Source organism: Solea senegalensis, linkage group LG6 (genome assembly GCF_019176455.1).
Source record: "Solea senegalensis isolate Sse05_10M linkage group LG6, IFAPA_SoseM_1, whole genome shotgun sequence".
In the NCBI taxonomy this organism is placed as follows: domain Eukaryota; kingdom Metazoa; phylum Chordata; class Actinopteri; order Pleuronectiformes; family Soleidae; genus Solea; species Solea senegalensis.
The window spans coordinates 13,061,916-13,078,120 of record NC_058026.1 but is presented as its reverse complement, the minus strand read 5'-3'; the positions used below and the strand labels follow the sequence as shown (position 1 = coordinate 13,078,120).

General features: G+C 41.4%; 1 protein-coding gene across 6 annotated transcripts in view; it reads right to left on the bottom strand.

The window, feature by feature from the left end:
* Positions 1 to 16,205, bottom strand: part of si:dkey-92j12.5 (multiple PDZ domain protein) — a 35,983-nt gene that overhangs the window by 6,517 nt on the left and 13,261 nt on the right. For 4 of the 6 annotated variants that reach the window (XM_044028962.1, XM_044028958.1, XM_044028959.1 and 1 more), the window contains exons 17-35: positions 15,828 to 16,037; positions 14,937 to 15,101; positions 13,379 to 13,502; positions 11,328 to 11,526; positions 10,155 to 10,196; positions 7,644 to 7,964; positions 6,016 to 6,210; positions 5,316 to 5,493; positions 4,618 to 4,728; positions 4,186 to 4,251; positions 3,726 to 3,797; positions 3,157 to 3,265; positions 2,421 to 2,629; positions 1,995 to 2,086; positions 1,755 to 1,884; positions 1,504 to 1,596; positions 1,136 to 1,210; positions 701 to 1,048; positions 356 to 439 (exon numbers count right to left, since the gene is read on the bottom strand). In XM_044028962.1, coding sequence (XP_043884897.1) covers positions 356 to 439; positions 701 to 1,048; positions 1,136 to 1,210; positions 1,504 to 1,596; positions 1,755 to 1,884; positions 1,995 to 2,086; positions 2,421 to 2,629; positions 3,157 to 3,265; positions 3,726 to 3,797; positions 4,186 to 4,251; positions 4,618 to 4,728; positions 5,316 to 5,493; positions 6,016 to 6,210; positions 7,644 to 7,964; positions 10,155 to 10,196; positions 11,328 to 11,526; positions 13,379 to 13,502; positions 14,937 to 15,101; positions 15,828 to 16,037 — 2,823 coding nt within the window. The remainder of the gene's footprint in view (positions 1 to 355; positions 440 to 700; positions 1,049 to 1,135; positions 1,211 to 1,503; positions 1,597 to 1,754; positions 1,885 to 1,994; positions 2,087 to 2,420; positions 2,630 to 3,156; positions 3,266 to 3,725; positions 3,798 to 4,185; positions 4,252 to 4,617; positions 4,729 to 5,315; positions 5,494 to 6,015; positions 6,211 to 7,643; positions 7,965 to 10,154; positions 10,197 to 11,327; positions 11,527 to 13,378; positions 13,503 to 14,936; positions 15,102 to 15,827; positions 16,038 to 16,205) is intronic. The other 2 variants (XM_044028961.1, XM_044028960.1) reach the window with 2 other exon arrangements.

Here is a 16,205-nt window from a genome sequence, read left to right as displayed (position 1 = left end):
GAGCGCGTTACTGCATCGTATCATTTCTGTTGATCCCTAAGGTTTGTTTTGTGTGCATATTAGTAATAATGTATTTACCTTGTGAATTGCCATGTGGTGGGTTACTAACATCTAATTAAAACTACTACTACTACTACTACTACTACTGGCTAATTAACACATGTCTGCATAAAAGAAGAAATAAGTAACGAGACACAATGTTCAATGTTTGATAAAAGTGATGACTTATATTTGTCACATTTGTACCAACATTGCTTTTCTAGGGACAGGCGTTTGAAATTAGCAACTGTTATGTAAGTTATGGAAGGAAGAACACAAACATTCTGTTTTTATGATATAACAGTACCCAGAATACCTCTAATATCTGGTCCCCAGCCTGCAGCCTTCCATCCCTCTGAGCTGCACCTCCATCATTTACTTCATGTATCACTACTGCCCCCTGGTGGAAATAAGTACAATCACGTTATAGGAAACAGTGCAATCAAGCTGAAGCAAATCAGTCACCAAATGCAGAGAAAGGCTGAAAAGAAAGTTGTTTAAAAAAATAATAATTTGATCAACAGTAAAAATCAATAAATTATACATGAATTTAAATGAAATGGGTTTAGTTTCTATATGGTAAGTATGTCAGGGGAGGTTTAGCTACACTTGTTTTATTTTTAAAAACAACCCTTGTCAAATGTCAGTTACGTGATCATACCAACAGAGTGTCACATCCTCCAACAATGCTGAGGCCGAGGCCTATGTTTCCTTTAGAAATCTCTATCGTAGTTTCCCTCCCGGCTACAACTGGGCAGCTTAGGGGCTCAGGTGTGGGCGTGGAGCCCAGCCAATCAGAATGTCCCGTGGGAGAGTTCAGCATGGCACTGAGGGATGAAGAGGAAGAGGAGGAGGAGAAGGAAGCGGGGAGGGGTAGGGAGGGTGTAGGAGACAGCGAGCAGGGATTGGAAAGAGATGACGACAGAGGTAGAATGGAAGAGGAGAGACTCTCGGATCGCTTGATGGAGAGCTTGACAGTGACCCGATGTTTGAGAATCAAGCTGGACACCTGACCACAGGGACGACAAAGCTAGTCATAAATCACTCAGTCAGGATGACCTTGAAGTGTGTTTTGTGCATGTGTGTGTGTGTGTACCTTTTCTACTGACATCCCTGCCACAGGTTCATCACCCACTGCTATGATTGTGTCTCCAGTCTTTATTCTGCCATCCTGCATACAGACAGAACAGAGACAGTCAAAAACACAAGGAAGTCAAAACTATTGAAAGTGAAAAACACACTTTTTAAGTCCATTTTAGCAAAGAAAAAAAAACTACACACATGCATTTAAGAAATAAACATTGCATTATTACCGCCCCACTAAATGTACTTCTTCCTGTCATTTCTAGATAAACTAGCTCCAATTTCACCCCTATGCTTTTAAAAGTGAGATATCACCACTTCTACAATATAACTCACATATTTAAATACGAGAAAAACACATCACTGAAGAAGATGCCGCACCTTAACAGCCGTGCCCTGCTGGATTAGGGACCTGACCACGATGTCATCACCGGAATTTCCTTGTGCCAGGCAGAGACCAAGACCAACATGATCCTGATGATGAGATGAGACGCAAACAAAACAGGTGGCAAATTATAAGTTTAAAGTACAACTAATAGTTTGTCAGGATTGTTAGCATTGTGGGCTGTTTTTGCTGCAAAACAATTCAGTTACAAGTCAACTGGTCAGATGTAGTAAAACTACTACTGTACCTGAGGAAGGTTGACATGGTAGATGTCTTTCGATAATCCTTCATGGTGTGCAGGGTCTATGTGGGAATCCACTGTGTCCCCACACTCCGTTCTGGATCTCTGGGCCATTTGACTAAGAGTTCCCTTATTCCTGGTGTAACAACACAATTGACTTCAATATTCGCAAACTAGACACATCACCTACTGAACATCCTGTTTAGTACATTTTCAGGGGGGAAAAAATGCTACAAAGCACATTACCTAACGAGAATGATCTTGACTTTAGACGGAGCGTTATTGATGATGGTGGAGGCATTTTGGTGACTGCGTCCATACAAGATCTGACCATTGATCTAAGAGAAAAAAACAGTTTTATTTTTGTGATCTGCTCTATCTGTACATTAATCTGCCTCTCTGACATCTTCTCTTCGCTCCCCCTCTCACCTGTAAGCCTCTCTCCATTTTCCCCCCTCATATCTATTACACACCAGCACCAACCATCCTTCAAAAGGTAATTTTTCAGATAAATCTTCTCTGCAAGGCTCTCTATTCATCCATTCCGCTCTACCCACAAACCACTGCTTTTCTTTTTTCTGCTTTCAATTTTGACTCTGGTATTTTGTCTCTCTCCAGGACTCCAACCTTTACTGGCCCTTCATGTACTGCTCCATTCACTCTCCTCTTTACCTCTAGTAGCTCATCTCCAACCCGTATCCTTCCATCCAAACCAGCAGGACCTCGAGGGTCTATATCCGACACAAAGACACTCATGCGGGCTCTGGAGCCATCTTTGTTGCCTGCAAGACTTATTCCAAGGCCAGGAACAGCAGGGTCCTTCTCCAACTCGATCATGTGGAGCTTCCCAGACAGGCTGCCATAGCGCTGAAGCATCTTTTCTAAGGGAGACAGCATCAACAGTATTTTGTGCATTACAGTACCTACACGTGTGCATAGGTCAAACAAAGATAACAAAAAAAAACATGGGTTTTGCAACTCAGTGCATGTGTTAGGATTCACACAATGCAGCATTTTGACAAGTACCACTGAATGCACACCAAAGATGTAGGTCGTTAGTTGCCAAGAAAACTCTGTAGAATGTAGTGAATATGTCAAAGAATTGATCACACTTGAAAGAGAGTGTTTTTGAGCCAAAAGAAGAAGCCAAACCCCTTCATACAAATGGAATTGGCTCTCCCAGAACATATGCTTTTTAGGATTTGTGTTCTTTGCCAGTAATGCATACACATTAAAGCCTGGGCCAAGCCAACTAACTTGTGTGTGGCATGAACGTAATTCACTGAAATGGCTCTTGGTGAAATCTATTTTTTCTGCTCTCTCAGAGGGCATTATGTCACCTGCACTGTGTGAATAAAATTACCAGACATATCGAGGGTTGTGTGACCTCTTTATGATGCAGACTTACTCCTGCAAGTGTCATCCTCATCTTTGGCTGCTGCTGCTGCTGCTGCGCTTGCGGTTGTCACACTTATGGGGCTTCTCCGATTCTTTCTATCAGGCACTGGTGAAGTTACCTTGGGAGAAGTTTTGCATTATTGAACAGGCAGGGTTGGAGATGCCTCAGGGGTCCTTCAGGCACAAGGTGGATGACCCCTGAGGCTTGTGCAGTGTGCTTGATGTAGCAGTGAGGAAAAACTGACGAACAGAGTGAATTAATGAACACAGTTTTAATGTCAGCTAAAAATAACATGAAAGATGACCAGAATCATGCATTATTTTGTAACTAACTTAGAGCCGCGTGGAAAAATAACTTCAAAAGAACGTACTGTCTATTTAGAGAGTTGTGCATCTCCATCAAAGAGGAAAACAAAAGGCTTAAACAAACAAGGTAGCTGCGAGGGACTTTGAACTTCGTGGGTTCTATCTACAAATATGCACGTTAATTAAGTTTTTGGAAGTTGCCTTAGTGTAAATGCTAATCTAAAATTCTGCATACCCATGATACACACGTATACAAAACAACAATGTACCAACCTTAAAGGGGGTGGGAGTGAAGGGGTTTGTGGGGGACAGACTAAGGATCAGACCAGTGACAGGCTGTGCCTCCTACAATCATGACAGGGAAACAGATACAGAGCAGTTCTGTGCACATTGACACCAAAAGAGAAGTCTACCTCTCTAAAAGCCATTTAAAACTCCTGCATTCTTTTTGGAATAGCATGTGGGTGTTAATGATTCACCTCCTTATATATAATATAGTGTATTCACAACTTCCTCTGTAGCCCTACACAGTTTAACATCAGTTTCTGTGTGGGAACAGAAGCAAAAAATCTAAAACACTAGTCACAACCTTTAAAAGACAAACAAAAAAGATGTCTGTATAGCATGATACACTGTTTGTATTTCAGACCATATTATTTTCTACTTTAGAAACTGATAAAAAAGAAAACAGAATTTGATCTTTGGTACAAAGCCAGTGAAAGTGGAGTGTTACCTTGCTGCTGTGTGAGTTTGACTGCGGTGTTGGAGTTAGTCTTTCGTGGTTGGTGAGCATCGGTGACTGGAGATGAAACACAAAATGCATCCCAGGCAGATAAATATCGACATGACAATGACATATATTCTTCACATGCTGCGCCTATATCGGTCACAGATTAGATTTAGTTCAGTATGCTTTTATGTTCAGGCTGTAATGCATCACATTTCCATGCAAAACAACTGCTGAAACTTGTAATGGACTTGTCCAATTGAATATAAACTGCACCCTCTCTCTCTTTGTATATGCTGAGTACTGAGATTCAGTACAGAAAAAACCTGGAGCCTCAAGAGACTCAGATAGTGGAATCTATTGTCCCTGCATGTGCCTTTCTTTCTGAGGAAATGCTCTCTTTTCCATTACTTTCTTTTCTTTTCCAAAATGCAGTACCTGAGATCTGTGTTGTCCAGATTGGACCACAAAGTCCACAGTGTCCCCAGCCCTGCGGATGGCCTCCACCGCCTGCTCATGGCTGGCGTCTCTTAAGTCCACGCCACACACCTTAACAACACACACAGGGCAGATATTGGACATGTTGGGTATGTGCCATAATATGGGTGTACATTATGGGAAATAAAATGGAATTAATTGTCTAATTATAGAAATATTATTTTAATATGTTCCCTAGCCCCTTACCCCAACCTTAACCATCACAACTAAATGCCTAACCCTAACCTAAAGCCAATTCCAACCCTAACCCAAATGCCAGGTCTTAACCCCCCCAAAAACTCCCACTTTGCCAAAATGTCCTTTTTGTCCTCACAAAGACACAAATAGAAGAAAACACACACACACACATACTAACCCAGATATTCTTTGTAGGACACTTCATTGTCTTCAATTCCAGCCTAAACAAAGTGTTATCACTAACCATAACCATTGAATGCCTAACCCTAACCATAACCTAACCACAATTCAAATGTCAGCCCTTAACTTAACCAGTTCCCCAGAGATGAGGTTCTGCCTCATTAGGACCAGGTCTCGGTCTCCATGAGGGCCACTGGTCCTCACAAGGTCAGTGTTTCTGCCAGAAAATGTCTTTAAAAGGTAACACATACACACATACACACATAAGCGCACACACACACCTCTAGTATCCTCTCTCCAGTCCGGAGGGTGCCATTATGTGCTGCCGGGCTGTCGGGAGTGATGTGTTTGATGAAGACTCCCCTCATCATCTCTCCACTGCTCAGTCTCCGGCCCATGCCTCTGCCGCCCATTATGCTGATACCGAGGGATTGGCCTGGTTCTCGAGTGAGTCGCACACTGATGCACAAAGCAGGATACGAGGAACATGCGCACTTATTATAGAGATGGTACAGTGGCGATAAATACGTGTCTTATACGAATGACGCATGAGGACTGTTTTGTGTTTGACCTGTTCTTCCTCCATCTCGGCTGCTTAAGACTGTGTATAGAGTTTCACAGATCAAGTCAAAACAATAGAATATCACATCTGTGGTGAGTCTCTGCATTCAGTGGAGCTTATGAGATTTATAAGCAGGATACAGTCGTAAATGCAATAAAAACGGGTTGGGAAAGCAGTCACTCTCTCTGGGAAAAAGGAACTGTGTGTGTGTGTGTGTGAACTGTGCTGTGCTGTGCTGTGCTGTTCTACCACAGCAGTGAACAAAATCCCGAGCACACTAGGAATTTCCTAAACCCTCTGCAACACAGAGGATAAAGAACATAATGGGCAGAGTTTTGAAAAGAGGCTGGAGATGGAGAATTGGAATTAAATCTAATGACAAGGGAAGACATTGTGGCTGACATCAGCGATTAACTCACCTTCTCGGCTGATCCCACGACACAGAGGTACGAGGATGGACCTCCTCGTCCCCCTCGTCTTTACCGTCCACCTTTATCTCCACCTCTAGCTTTGGTACTTTCACGTCAGCACTTATTTCCTCTTCTGGAGTATTTCCAGTATCTTCTTTTTGTTCTCCTACGTTCTTGAGAGGGAGAAACCTTGGAATCTGCATACTGATAGAAAAATTAAATAAAAGCAGAAATTATGTGTAATTAGAGTGTAATTAATCTGTCATTTAAAAAAATGAAAAACAAAAAAAAAAACCCACTAAATAAGCATTTGATACTTTTTGAACAAACAATATTCTGTGCAGTTACTGCGTTCAATTAATTGATAAACAAACAATAGATTAAAAATGCTAATTTGATGCTGCTAATGTCAAATATGCCATATAGATATGAGTTCCAGATACAGTTGTCTGACTTTAATGAGCTATAAATGAATCCAAAGTGAGAATAACCAGCCTTCAATCTCAGTGTTAAGTAGAACTCGTAGCACTTTCACATGGTGAGAAAGAATCACTTGCAAATAGCCCTGAAAATACACATTCTCTATTGTACCAGGGAGGTCTCTGAGGTAGTGTCTTTGTGTTCTATATTATTTACATACTAGTAGAGCATTCCAGTACATATGAGCGTTATATAAAGTATATACTCCGTCTGTGTGTGTGCGTGCGTGTGGGAAAAAAAAAGAAGTAGAGAAGCAGGGAATTTTTCATGAATATGTTTAACGTTAGAGGACTGTAATAAGCCCAAGGAGGTGAGTGATAGTGGTGCTATCTGCGTAGCAGGAGCCTATAGCCAGTTAAGTTACAGAAGAGGACAGAACAAATGGTGCAAATCCACCCGTGCTGAAAAGGAGCAGCCGGGAGAAAAGGATAGGTCCAGGCACGGAGGAGAGGGAAAATGAGGTAAAGAGAAAATGACCAGAGCAAGATAACTGACGGGGAGAGAGATGAGAGACAGGCGTAGACACAAAAGGCGAAGTCTAGAATAGAGAGAGAGAGAGAGAGAAAAAGACAATGTATTGAAAGATAATAGTGAAGAAAAGGCTGCACGGAGAAATTGGAAGGAGAGAGGGGGGGGGGGGGAGGCAGACATATGAAGATGGAGCAAAAGCACGGATAGACAGAAGTGAAACAATTCATTTTCGCTGACAGTCAGCTCTGAGATCCATAAGCGAACGGCTAAATATAACTCACAGATTCAACATTCAGAGAAGCGTCTGCCTTTACCGCGGCGAATAACGGAGAGGAGAGAATATGGACTGGAAGAGACTCACACTGAGCTGGTTGCGTTGTTTCTCCGTCGATGCAGTTAATTAAATTGTCAGTTAGTAACTTGAATCATTAGTGTAACTTATGCTACAGTCATAAAATCGCGGCCTGCCATAAAAAAATCTAAAGCCTAAGGTTAACACGTTGTAGAACTCGGGATGTAAAACTGTTTCATTGTGCGAATTCTCTGCAGCAAACATATCAACATGTAGTAAAGCTGGAGCCTTGACGTCTAATAAACCCTGAGACAGGTTTATCTTGCACTCCAGGGCCTGAGAGGGGATTAGGTGACCATAAATAATGGGCTGAAATCTCTGGATCTTACATTACCTTGAATCTCGCACTGGGGAGATGGTGGGGACGATGGCTCGGCCTTTTGAAGTAGTGTTGAATGAAGGAGACACTCTGACTGTGGCTGAATCTGGAGCTGCAGCTTCAACTTTGACCGAGGTGGAGAGTTTAAGGCTGTGTGAATGTGAAGCTGGAGCTTTGTGCGGACTAAAGGATCTGCCTGGGCCTGGTACAGGTTCAGGTTCAGGTGTTGGTGGAGTGGGTGAAGGAGACATGCTGTCTACTGCGATGGAGGCTAGAGAGGGCAAACACAGACGGGATCGGTGTTCATCCACCTGGCGGGCTGGGACGTAGGTGACACTGAGACGTGGGGAAAAAGAAAATGTGTAAATATTAAAATGACGTCAGTTTACATGTTACTGTATTTCCACACGTACACGTTCATATCACACTCAGCACTAAACAATAAACCGCACTAAACAAAAACAGGACACATGACATGACATCTCAGTGAATGATTATATGCATGAGGTGGAAAGAGTACTGAAATATTCTACTCAAGTAAAAGTCCCACTATTTTGATAACATTTTACAGTAAAAGTACAAGTAAAAGTACTCAAAAATGCACTCGTTAAAGTAAAAAAGTAGCTTGTTTAATATTTACTCAGAGTAAAAGTTACTTAGTTACTTTTTAACAAGGTTGGGGTCCTTTCTTGTGTCGTGCACCAAGGACAAGGGGACACAAATCTCAGATGAATTGTTTTTAGTTAAAGGCAAAAGTAAAATTACAAATTTTAAAAAGTACACAAAAAACCCATCTCAATAACAGTCATGTGAGTAAATGTAATTCATTACTTTCCACCTCTGATTATTATGTTGTAGAAAGAAATACTGAGTAATGGACTGATTGAAATGATTTATTAAGCAATGTTTTGGAACATCATGTATAACTCATGTATGTAAAGCCATGCATAATTAGACACTGTATGCAGACGGAGCACAATGCCTTAGTGAAGTCTGGTTGTCAATAATGAGCCTGAGTGACAGTAGTGTCAATTTTCTCATCTAAGTTAGTCTTGGTAAGAAAGCAGATGATCGGATTTGTTGTTATGTTGAACTGGCTGATGCTTTGAGTATTATCCATTAGTGTGTTTGCTCGTTAGTCAGACATTTCCATTAGCACTTTTGAGTTTGGTGACAATCTGGATTTAAAATGTGCAATGTTCTTAACCATAATAATTATGTAGCACAATATAAAATAATAATAACAAGTCTAAAAAATGATAATGTTAAATTGTTTATGAGTTCAGAACAACATTTACAATCGACTGAAGCCACTGACTTCCATGTCACATGAGTTTTTAAGTGCTCTAAAATTATAGATGTGCCCCACTCCATCAGCACGACCACTGGTACAAGATGAAAAGAAAAATTGAAAAGGAAAAGATGAGTGACTACATTTTTATTTTTATTTTTTTTAAAAATATGCATTTTGGATTCCAAGCCATCTCTGAGAGATTCTGGAACACTTGAAATAAAAATGTTATCTGCCATAAGCCGCCGTCTAAATCATTGTGCCAAAGACGTCATTTAACTTCAAGTGTCAAGGACATCATGAAAGCCGGCCCGCTCTCCTCTTCCGCCTCCACTCTGGTGCAACACTAACCGCGGTCACGCTGTTTGAATCCCGCTTAAGGAGACTCATGGTGGCAGATTGAATATGGAGATCCTCCGTGCTAAGGTTTCTTGACTGAGTCATGTGGACAACACTGTCTTGTCTCAACAGAGGCAGTTTGATAGTGACACACCTGCACCCCTCTATGTCTGTCATATGCAGACTCAACTGCCTCCATCCTCTGTTAGTTTGTCTGCAGTGTTGTCAGGAGGATGCAGCGTGGTGAGCATTCTGAATGTATGTGTATGTGTGTGTGTGTGTGTGTTGGTAATGAAGAAAGTGTGTGTCATCTGTGTGAGTCTTGTGTGCGCATCTATGAGAGGCTCTTTAAAACACTCTTTTATTCAGAGGCGCACTGTTCAAGGTGAGCTGAGTGATGAATTATTCAGAGATATTTCCCATAGCAGGAAAAAGGTGTTTTTGGAGGTTAGACCATTGAAAGACATTGTATGTGTGTGTGTGTTCGTGTGTTTCTCTGTATACTAGCAAGAGAGAGTTGGAGGGAGAGACCGGCTGAAAGTGAGTGAGTGAGTGGGTGTTTTGCAAGGCAGCAGGGTGGTGAAGGTGGGGCAGGACGCCAGTCGGCTGCTGCTGCGTTTTGTCTGTGGAGCCATAACTGCTGATGTTAGAACAAGTAATAATTTCCCCCAATTTCCCCATGGGCAAGCTTCAAAATTTCATCATCTAATCTAATTTAACATGACAGCAGCTCCTCACTCAGCCATGACTGAGGCGTCAAAAACAAGGTGATAATGGAAATCCAACGTGTGAAAAGATCATTTATAGTGAAAGTGATGTTTGTGACTGTGGACAGCACACACTTACAGTCATGTATATATATATACATACAGTATATATAAATACAATATACTCACTTATTTGAGTCACACTGACTGTCAAGAGTTGCGTGGACAGATCTAGAAAATGTGAGCGGTATTTAATTACTTTTTTGGTGGTTGATTTTCTTTCCTCATTATTCTCAAAGGACCTTTGCAGCTTCCCTTTAAAGACAAACGGAATTTCTGAAGCAAAGCTGCATTTGAACTATGACGTGAAGGATAGTGCAACAAATCCTACTTTACATCTTCTCTGAGCCATTTTCATTTTGAACAACACTACGTGTAACTATGTGTTACCTATACCTGGTGCATCGCAATTCACACAATTCCTGTTTGTGGCATAGCAACAGCAGTTAAAAGGGTCGACACTGTGTAGCAACAAGTCACTGCGCACTCTTATGATGCAGTTGACGAGCAGCAATGGGCACGAGTTTCAGCTTTCAAGTTATTTTGTGTTATTCATCTTATTAAAATTCAAAGTATCCACAGTACCTCTGGTGCTGCACACCAGGGGCAAAGCTGGGGATTTGAAAGTGTCGGAAACTCTATTAGTATTATTAGAGGGTTTGTAAGAGGTTGGGAATAGGAAGCATCATGGCCAATCTGTTCCTCTAATTACTTTTGAGGGCAAGTCCACTTCCTGCGATGATTTATTGATAGTTTTCTGATACTGCATCAAGACGTGCTCCTGCAAAGAATAAACTTAAATATACGTGTGTGTGACCTCAACTTACTTTTCCTGCACCTGTTACACCTGTATTTTTCTTGTTTGCTGGTGTAATTTAGTATAAATTCATAATAGCCCAGTTTTGACCTGTGCAGAGCTTTTACTAGGAAAAGTAAGTGCTGCGCCTCTGTTTCAATACACGCCGACAGTAGAAACAACACATCTTCTATCAGAACCACCAGAACTGGAGTTGATGATTCATGTGGTCCATCTGACTCATAAATCTTCCACTGCAATTAAAAGTGTGACGGTTTAAGTAGCACTTCAGCCATTGTAAAGAGAACGATGCACAAACAGTTGCACATCCAGCTGTCGCTTGTTGAAAATCGATGTGCAGAAGGCATATTGTGAGGAAACGTTAAAATGCTGTTGTAGTAAGAGCTGCTAGAGCTTCGTGTGTGTGCGTGAACCACAACATATTGTGACACAGCGGGGACCATGTTCATTGTGAAATGCAGTTGGGACAGTGTCTGGCTCCTCACCTCATTTCTGGCCCAATGACAGAGTGTCTGCGTAGCATGGCCCTGGCCTTGGCGTTGGTCAGGTGGGAGGTAGGTTCTCCATTGATGGCCAAGATGGCGTCCCCCACCCCCAGCCTGCCATCCTGGCTAACAGAGCCCCCCTGGAGCACACTGCGCACCAGCATGCCTGAGCCATCCTTGATAGCACTCACCGACATCCCTGCCAACACGCACACACGCGCACAAACACACACGCACACAGAAGCACAGGTGAGTTAAGGGTTGGCTAAGGCTGATTTGACAACATGCCAGACAGACAGGCAAACCCCTGACAGTGGCATAATCAGCATAGACACAGGGCAGATTAGCACACCAACATGGCTACACATGTCTGACAGAGCACCATCCTTCACGGTCACATTCATATTAGATGCATATGCATGCACACACACACATACACAGAGGGCACAGGTGACTATAGGGGTAAAATATGCCAGTCGTACAAACACCAAACTCTATCTCAAATTGGATGCTAGGCGGATTACACAAACACTTCATTAATGCAAACAGGCAGACGCAGGTAAATCGGGCATTACACGGACATGCACACGCACCTCCTGCACACACATACACACACTGCAGAGACAACAAATGAGGTATTCTGGTCTATAGGCGCCATCGACAACACTATGGTCGTACATAATTTGAAGTTGGTCAAAGAAAAATGACTTATGTGCTTATGTTTGATAAAATAAATCGTTTATTGTCTTTAGTGTGACATTCAAATTACAATACAATCATAGTGCCTGGAATACAATCAACTGAAGACACAGCTACTGACGCTGGACAGGACAAACAGGAGACAGACATTCAAATGACATGAGGAGAGTTTGAAGACGTCGTCGCGAAAGTCTCACAATTGAAATACAATACTTTGAAATACAGCAGCAGGACATGTTGTTCTAAAACAAACTGCACTGCAAAGATACAGCAGAATTTGAATGTATTTATGCTATAGCATAGACGACTAAACAGGCTGCTTATTTTTATATTTCTAGATGAGCAAGGCAAAAACAAAAACAGATCAACCATTTTTCATTTCTACGCAGCTATAGTCACAGTAGGAAGTATTCTAGTCACGGTACATATATGTATTACTGGGCATTAAGCCATAGTAATAGCCATAGAATTTTATATGGCACCTAATAAATGGAAGAAAGTAGAGTGGAACAATTAGCTATTAATAATAATAATAATAATAATAATAATGATAATAATAATAATGATAATGATGCCCATGTTAAAGCCTTACAGGTATTTTACAAATGGTAACTCTGTCCATACTGAAGCTTTTCACATTTTCAAAACCAAAAATAACACAACAGACAAAAGTAAATCCTCCACTCAGTCATGTGTAATTCCAGGAAACCGTGAATTGCTGTAACACACGACGACGACCAAAGAACATAGAGAGACGGTGTTATTCTCGCCTTGATTTCTTCTACCTGTGTAAGGGTTTACATCGTTTTAAACTCTTCACACATGCACACACAGAGCGCGCAGATCTATGCGTTCACAGTGTGTGTTCACGGTGTGTTGCCCTGTTCGAGCATTTTATATTAGAATATAAATGAGTTTGTTTCTTCATATTTTGCATCGAGCCCTTAGATGAAAGTGCAGGAGCGCCTTACGACCTGTTGTTTGCTCTCTGTCACGTTTGAACAAAACATATTTATTATTATTAGAGCAGTTAAAGACAATGCACTCAACGTCCCCATTCTAATTTGAGTTTGACACTATTTCTAAATACTATTTCACACCTTTTAGTTGTCTCTTTTCGACACATATACAAAAACACACGCGTGTAAAGCATGCACACAAACGCACACATAGAACACACACCCACGCATGCACATAATTGTCATCTCCCCTGTCAGGTGCAAGGAGCACACCACTTCACCACTCTTCTTCTAGGCAGTCGTCATCACCACCGCCTATTAGTGTCATTATCGCCATGCCGGCGATGTACACACACCCAGACACCATCACCATGAGAAAGACGGAGAACATACCAAGGCTACGGTTGCCCCGGACAACAGTGATTGTCCTCTCAAAGCTGGTGCGGGGGGGCAGAGGTGGGGCTCGGTGGCTCTCGCTGTCTTCCATGACGCCGAAGCGATTACGCAGCTGATTTTCCTAGGAGAGACACAACAGAGGGCGCGCGTGACAAATGTGTCGGCGTAAACATGATCAGCCACACTATCTTATCTTAACTTATCTTACTTTACTGTGTTGACATGTGCTAAAAATTGTGGTCAACACAAAGTGAAGCTGATATTTATAGAACAATCATTATAGTTCTGGTCAGAAACCAAAGTAGTGGACAATTTGACCTGACAGTGGAGCTAAAAGCAAACAAAAAGATCCAAACTATTACAGCCCATCCTCTTTTTTTGTGGACATTTTGTGTCTTGTGGCGTTATAGGAAATACCATTGAAACTCCTGCTTCGACTTACATGTTTGTGCATGTTAAAAGGCAATCCTTTGAGTATTTGCAGAGATATGAACCAACGTGTTAGACAAACTAACCCACAAAGCCTCGAGTCATGGTATCTGTGTAGCTGAATAATCTGTTAAAGGCATCTGATAAACAAAAAAATAATAATTAAAAAAAACAAAACCAAAAAAAAGTGCTGATTCTGAGCAGCGACAAATGAAGTGCACACTACTGCACTTCATGCACTGCTCACTATCTGATTCTGCTAACAAAAACATCAAACATCTCTTAACGTCTAGGATGAATGCTTTTGAAATTGAACTTTTTTTTTTCTGCTGAGAACTTTACAAAGAAAAGGGGCAACAAGGAGCTATTCTTTGAACCCTTATAGAATAACAGAAGCAGCATTGACATTTCTGAAGCTGCCTTGATAACAAATGTGTTGTTGATGAAAACACTGACACTTTATGTGTGTCTTTTTGTGAGTAAGCGACAGTGTGGTAGCAAATGAGTGTCCTTGGATGAACAAGGTGCCGGTGTTGATAATGCAGTAAACACTGTTCATTGAGAGGCAATTGTGGGTAATTAAGCAAAAGTGAGTATAAAAGGTGGTTGAGTTGAGGCCACAATGGACGAGCAAGTCTTTGACACTGAGCACTTTCTCTGTACCTGACCCAGTGATATTGATACAGCTGACTCTAAGCTCCCCATTATAGAACATGGACTGAGAGAACAAACTCGGCCATGGTAATCTCCTGTAGAGCAGCTAAAATGTCTTCCCACAGAATTGTAGGCATGCATGGTAATGCTGGTCACGCTTCCTGTGTGATGGACTGTTGCAGTGTTACTGTAACTGTCACTGCAAAATGTTTCCTGCTGAGTCTAAAGCATGGAGCAAATGCTTGATGGCCAAAAAAAACAAAACAACCTATTAGATGACGCAGAGCTATAGAACACACTGTGTTTCTCCAAATCACAAAATTTTAACATTAAAAAAACAGAAAGCAGCTGCTGACAAATAGAAATTGATTCCCTCTGAGCAATATTTCCCAACATCTTTTATCGTGGCATTCTAGCACGTGACATTCATTTCTCATGTTTGCCATGCTAAATTCTGGGTTGTCTTACATACCGTTTTACTGTAACACTGCTTGGTAACACTGCTGTCCTCAGAGTTGAAGCTGTTGGTGATGTCCTCGGCCCCCTCAGCTAGCAGGATGTCCTGCATGAGGCTTTCATCGTAGGACACCTGCGTGCTCCTTTCTGAGATGGGTGTCAAGCTGCCGCACAATTCCAGCTGAAAACAAACAAAAAAAAAATCCAAACGATAAAAGTTTGGAAAACAAATGAACATTCACTGAAAAACTAACTGTGTGCTTCAAAAGTAAGCAAATTCACAGCGAGGCAAACAGGCTAAAGGAGGTGACTGTAAATTAGACACCCTCTCCTCTCCCCTTCTCTCTCCATCTGTAGTGTTGTTGAGCATTGTGTTCATCTCTCAGCTGCATTAAAAATTCAGATGGCCTGTAACTGGAATCTCTCTCCCTTGTTACTAAGCCACAGTCCAAAACTAAAAGGAGAAGAAATATAGTACTCAAGGAAAAAAACAGTACGCCAATGTAACTGCAACTGTTTTTGAAATGTTAAATATTCTGGATTGCAAACATGCTGTAATTATTGTAATGAATATACTGTATATTCAGGGCAGATCTTACAGTTTTGCACATAATATATAATGTGTGAACATATAAATAAATGGAGAAAGAGATTGGAGCACCAAACTATGTGCATTTATCATTTACATATTTGATATCTGCATATAAGCACCATTGTGATAAAATATCTGGATTTTACATGTATTTGATCTGCTGGATTAACCTGCACATCTATGCAAAAATACTGAAATATAGAAAATTAAAATATACTCATGGTTTGGCCCTGAGACTATAAGCCTCATTGCATATCATTACACTCTGCTGACAGATATAAAATAAAACACTTTAATTCAATGATCTGTACATACTGGCAGGGGTTTGGCAACACCAATGCAGACAGGGCCATAGGCTGTGGACTTTAGCACATGCACAGCATAATCCAGGCTTGAGCCTTCCAGGTCAGTTTCATTGACAAACATGAGTCGGTCACCAGGAAGCAAGCGGCCGTCTCGATCTGCTACACCTCCTGGCACCAAGGACCGGATTACCAGAACTGTTTTAGTGGCATCTTCTGGATCCTAGACATAAAGGTAAAGACACAGAGGTGGTTATATTCTTGATATTTTTGAGATAAAAGATGAATGTGGGGGAAAAACAGGATAAGATCACACAATTGTAATAAAGCTACTCGTTATTTGCATGGCTCATAAGTCTAAGAGCAGTCATACACAGAATATAAGAAATCT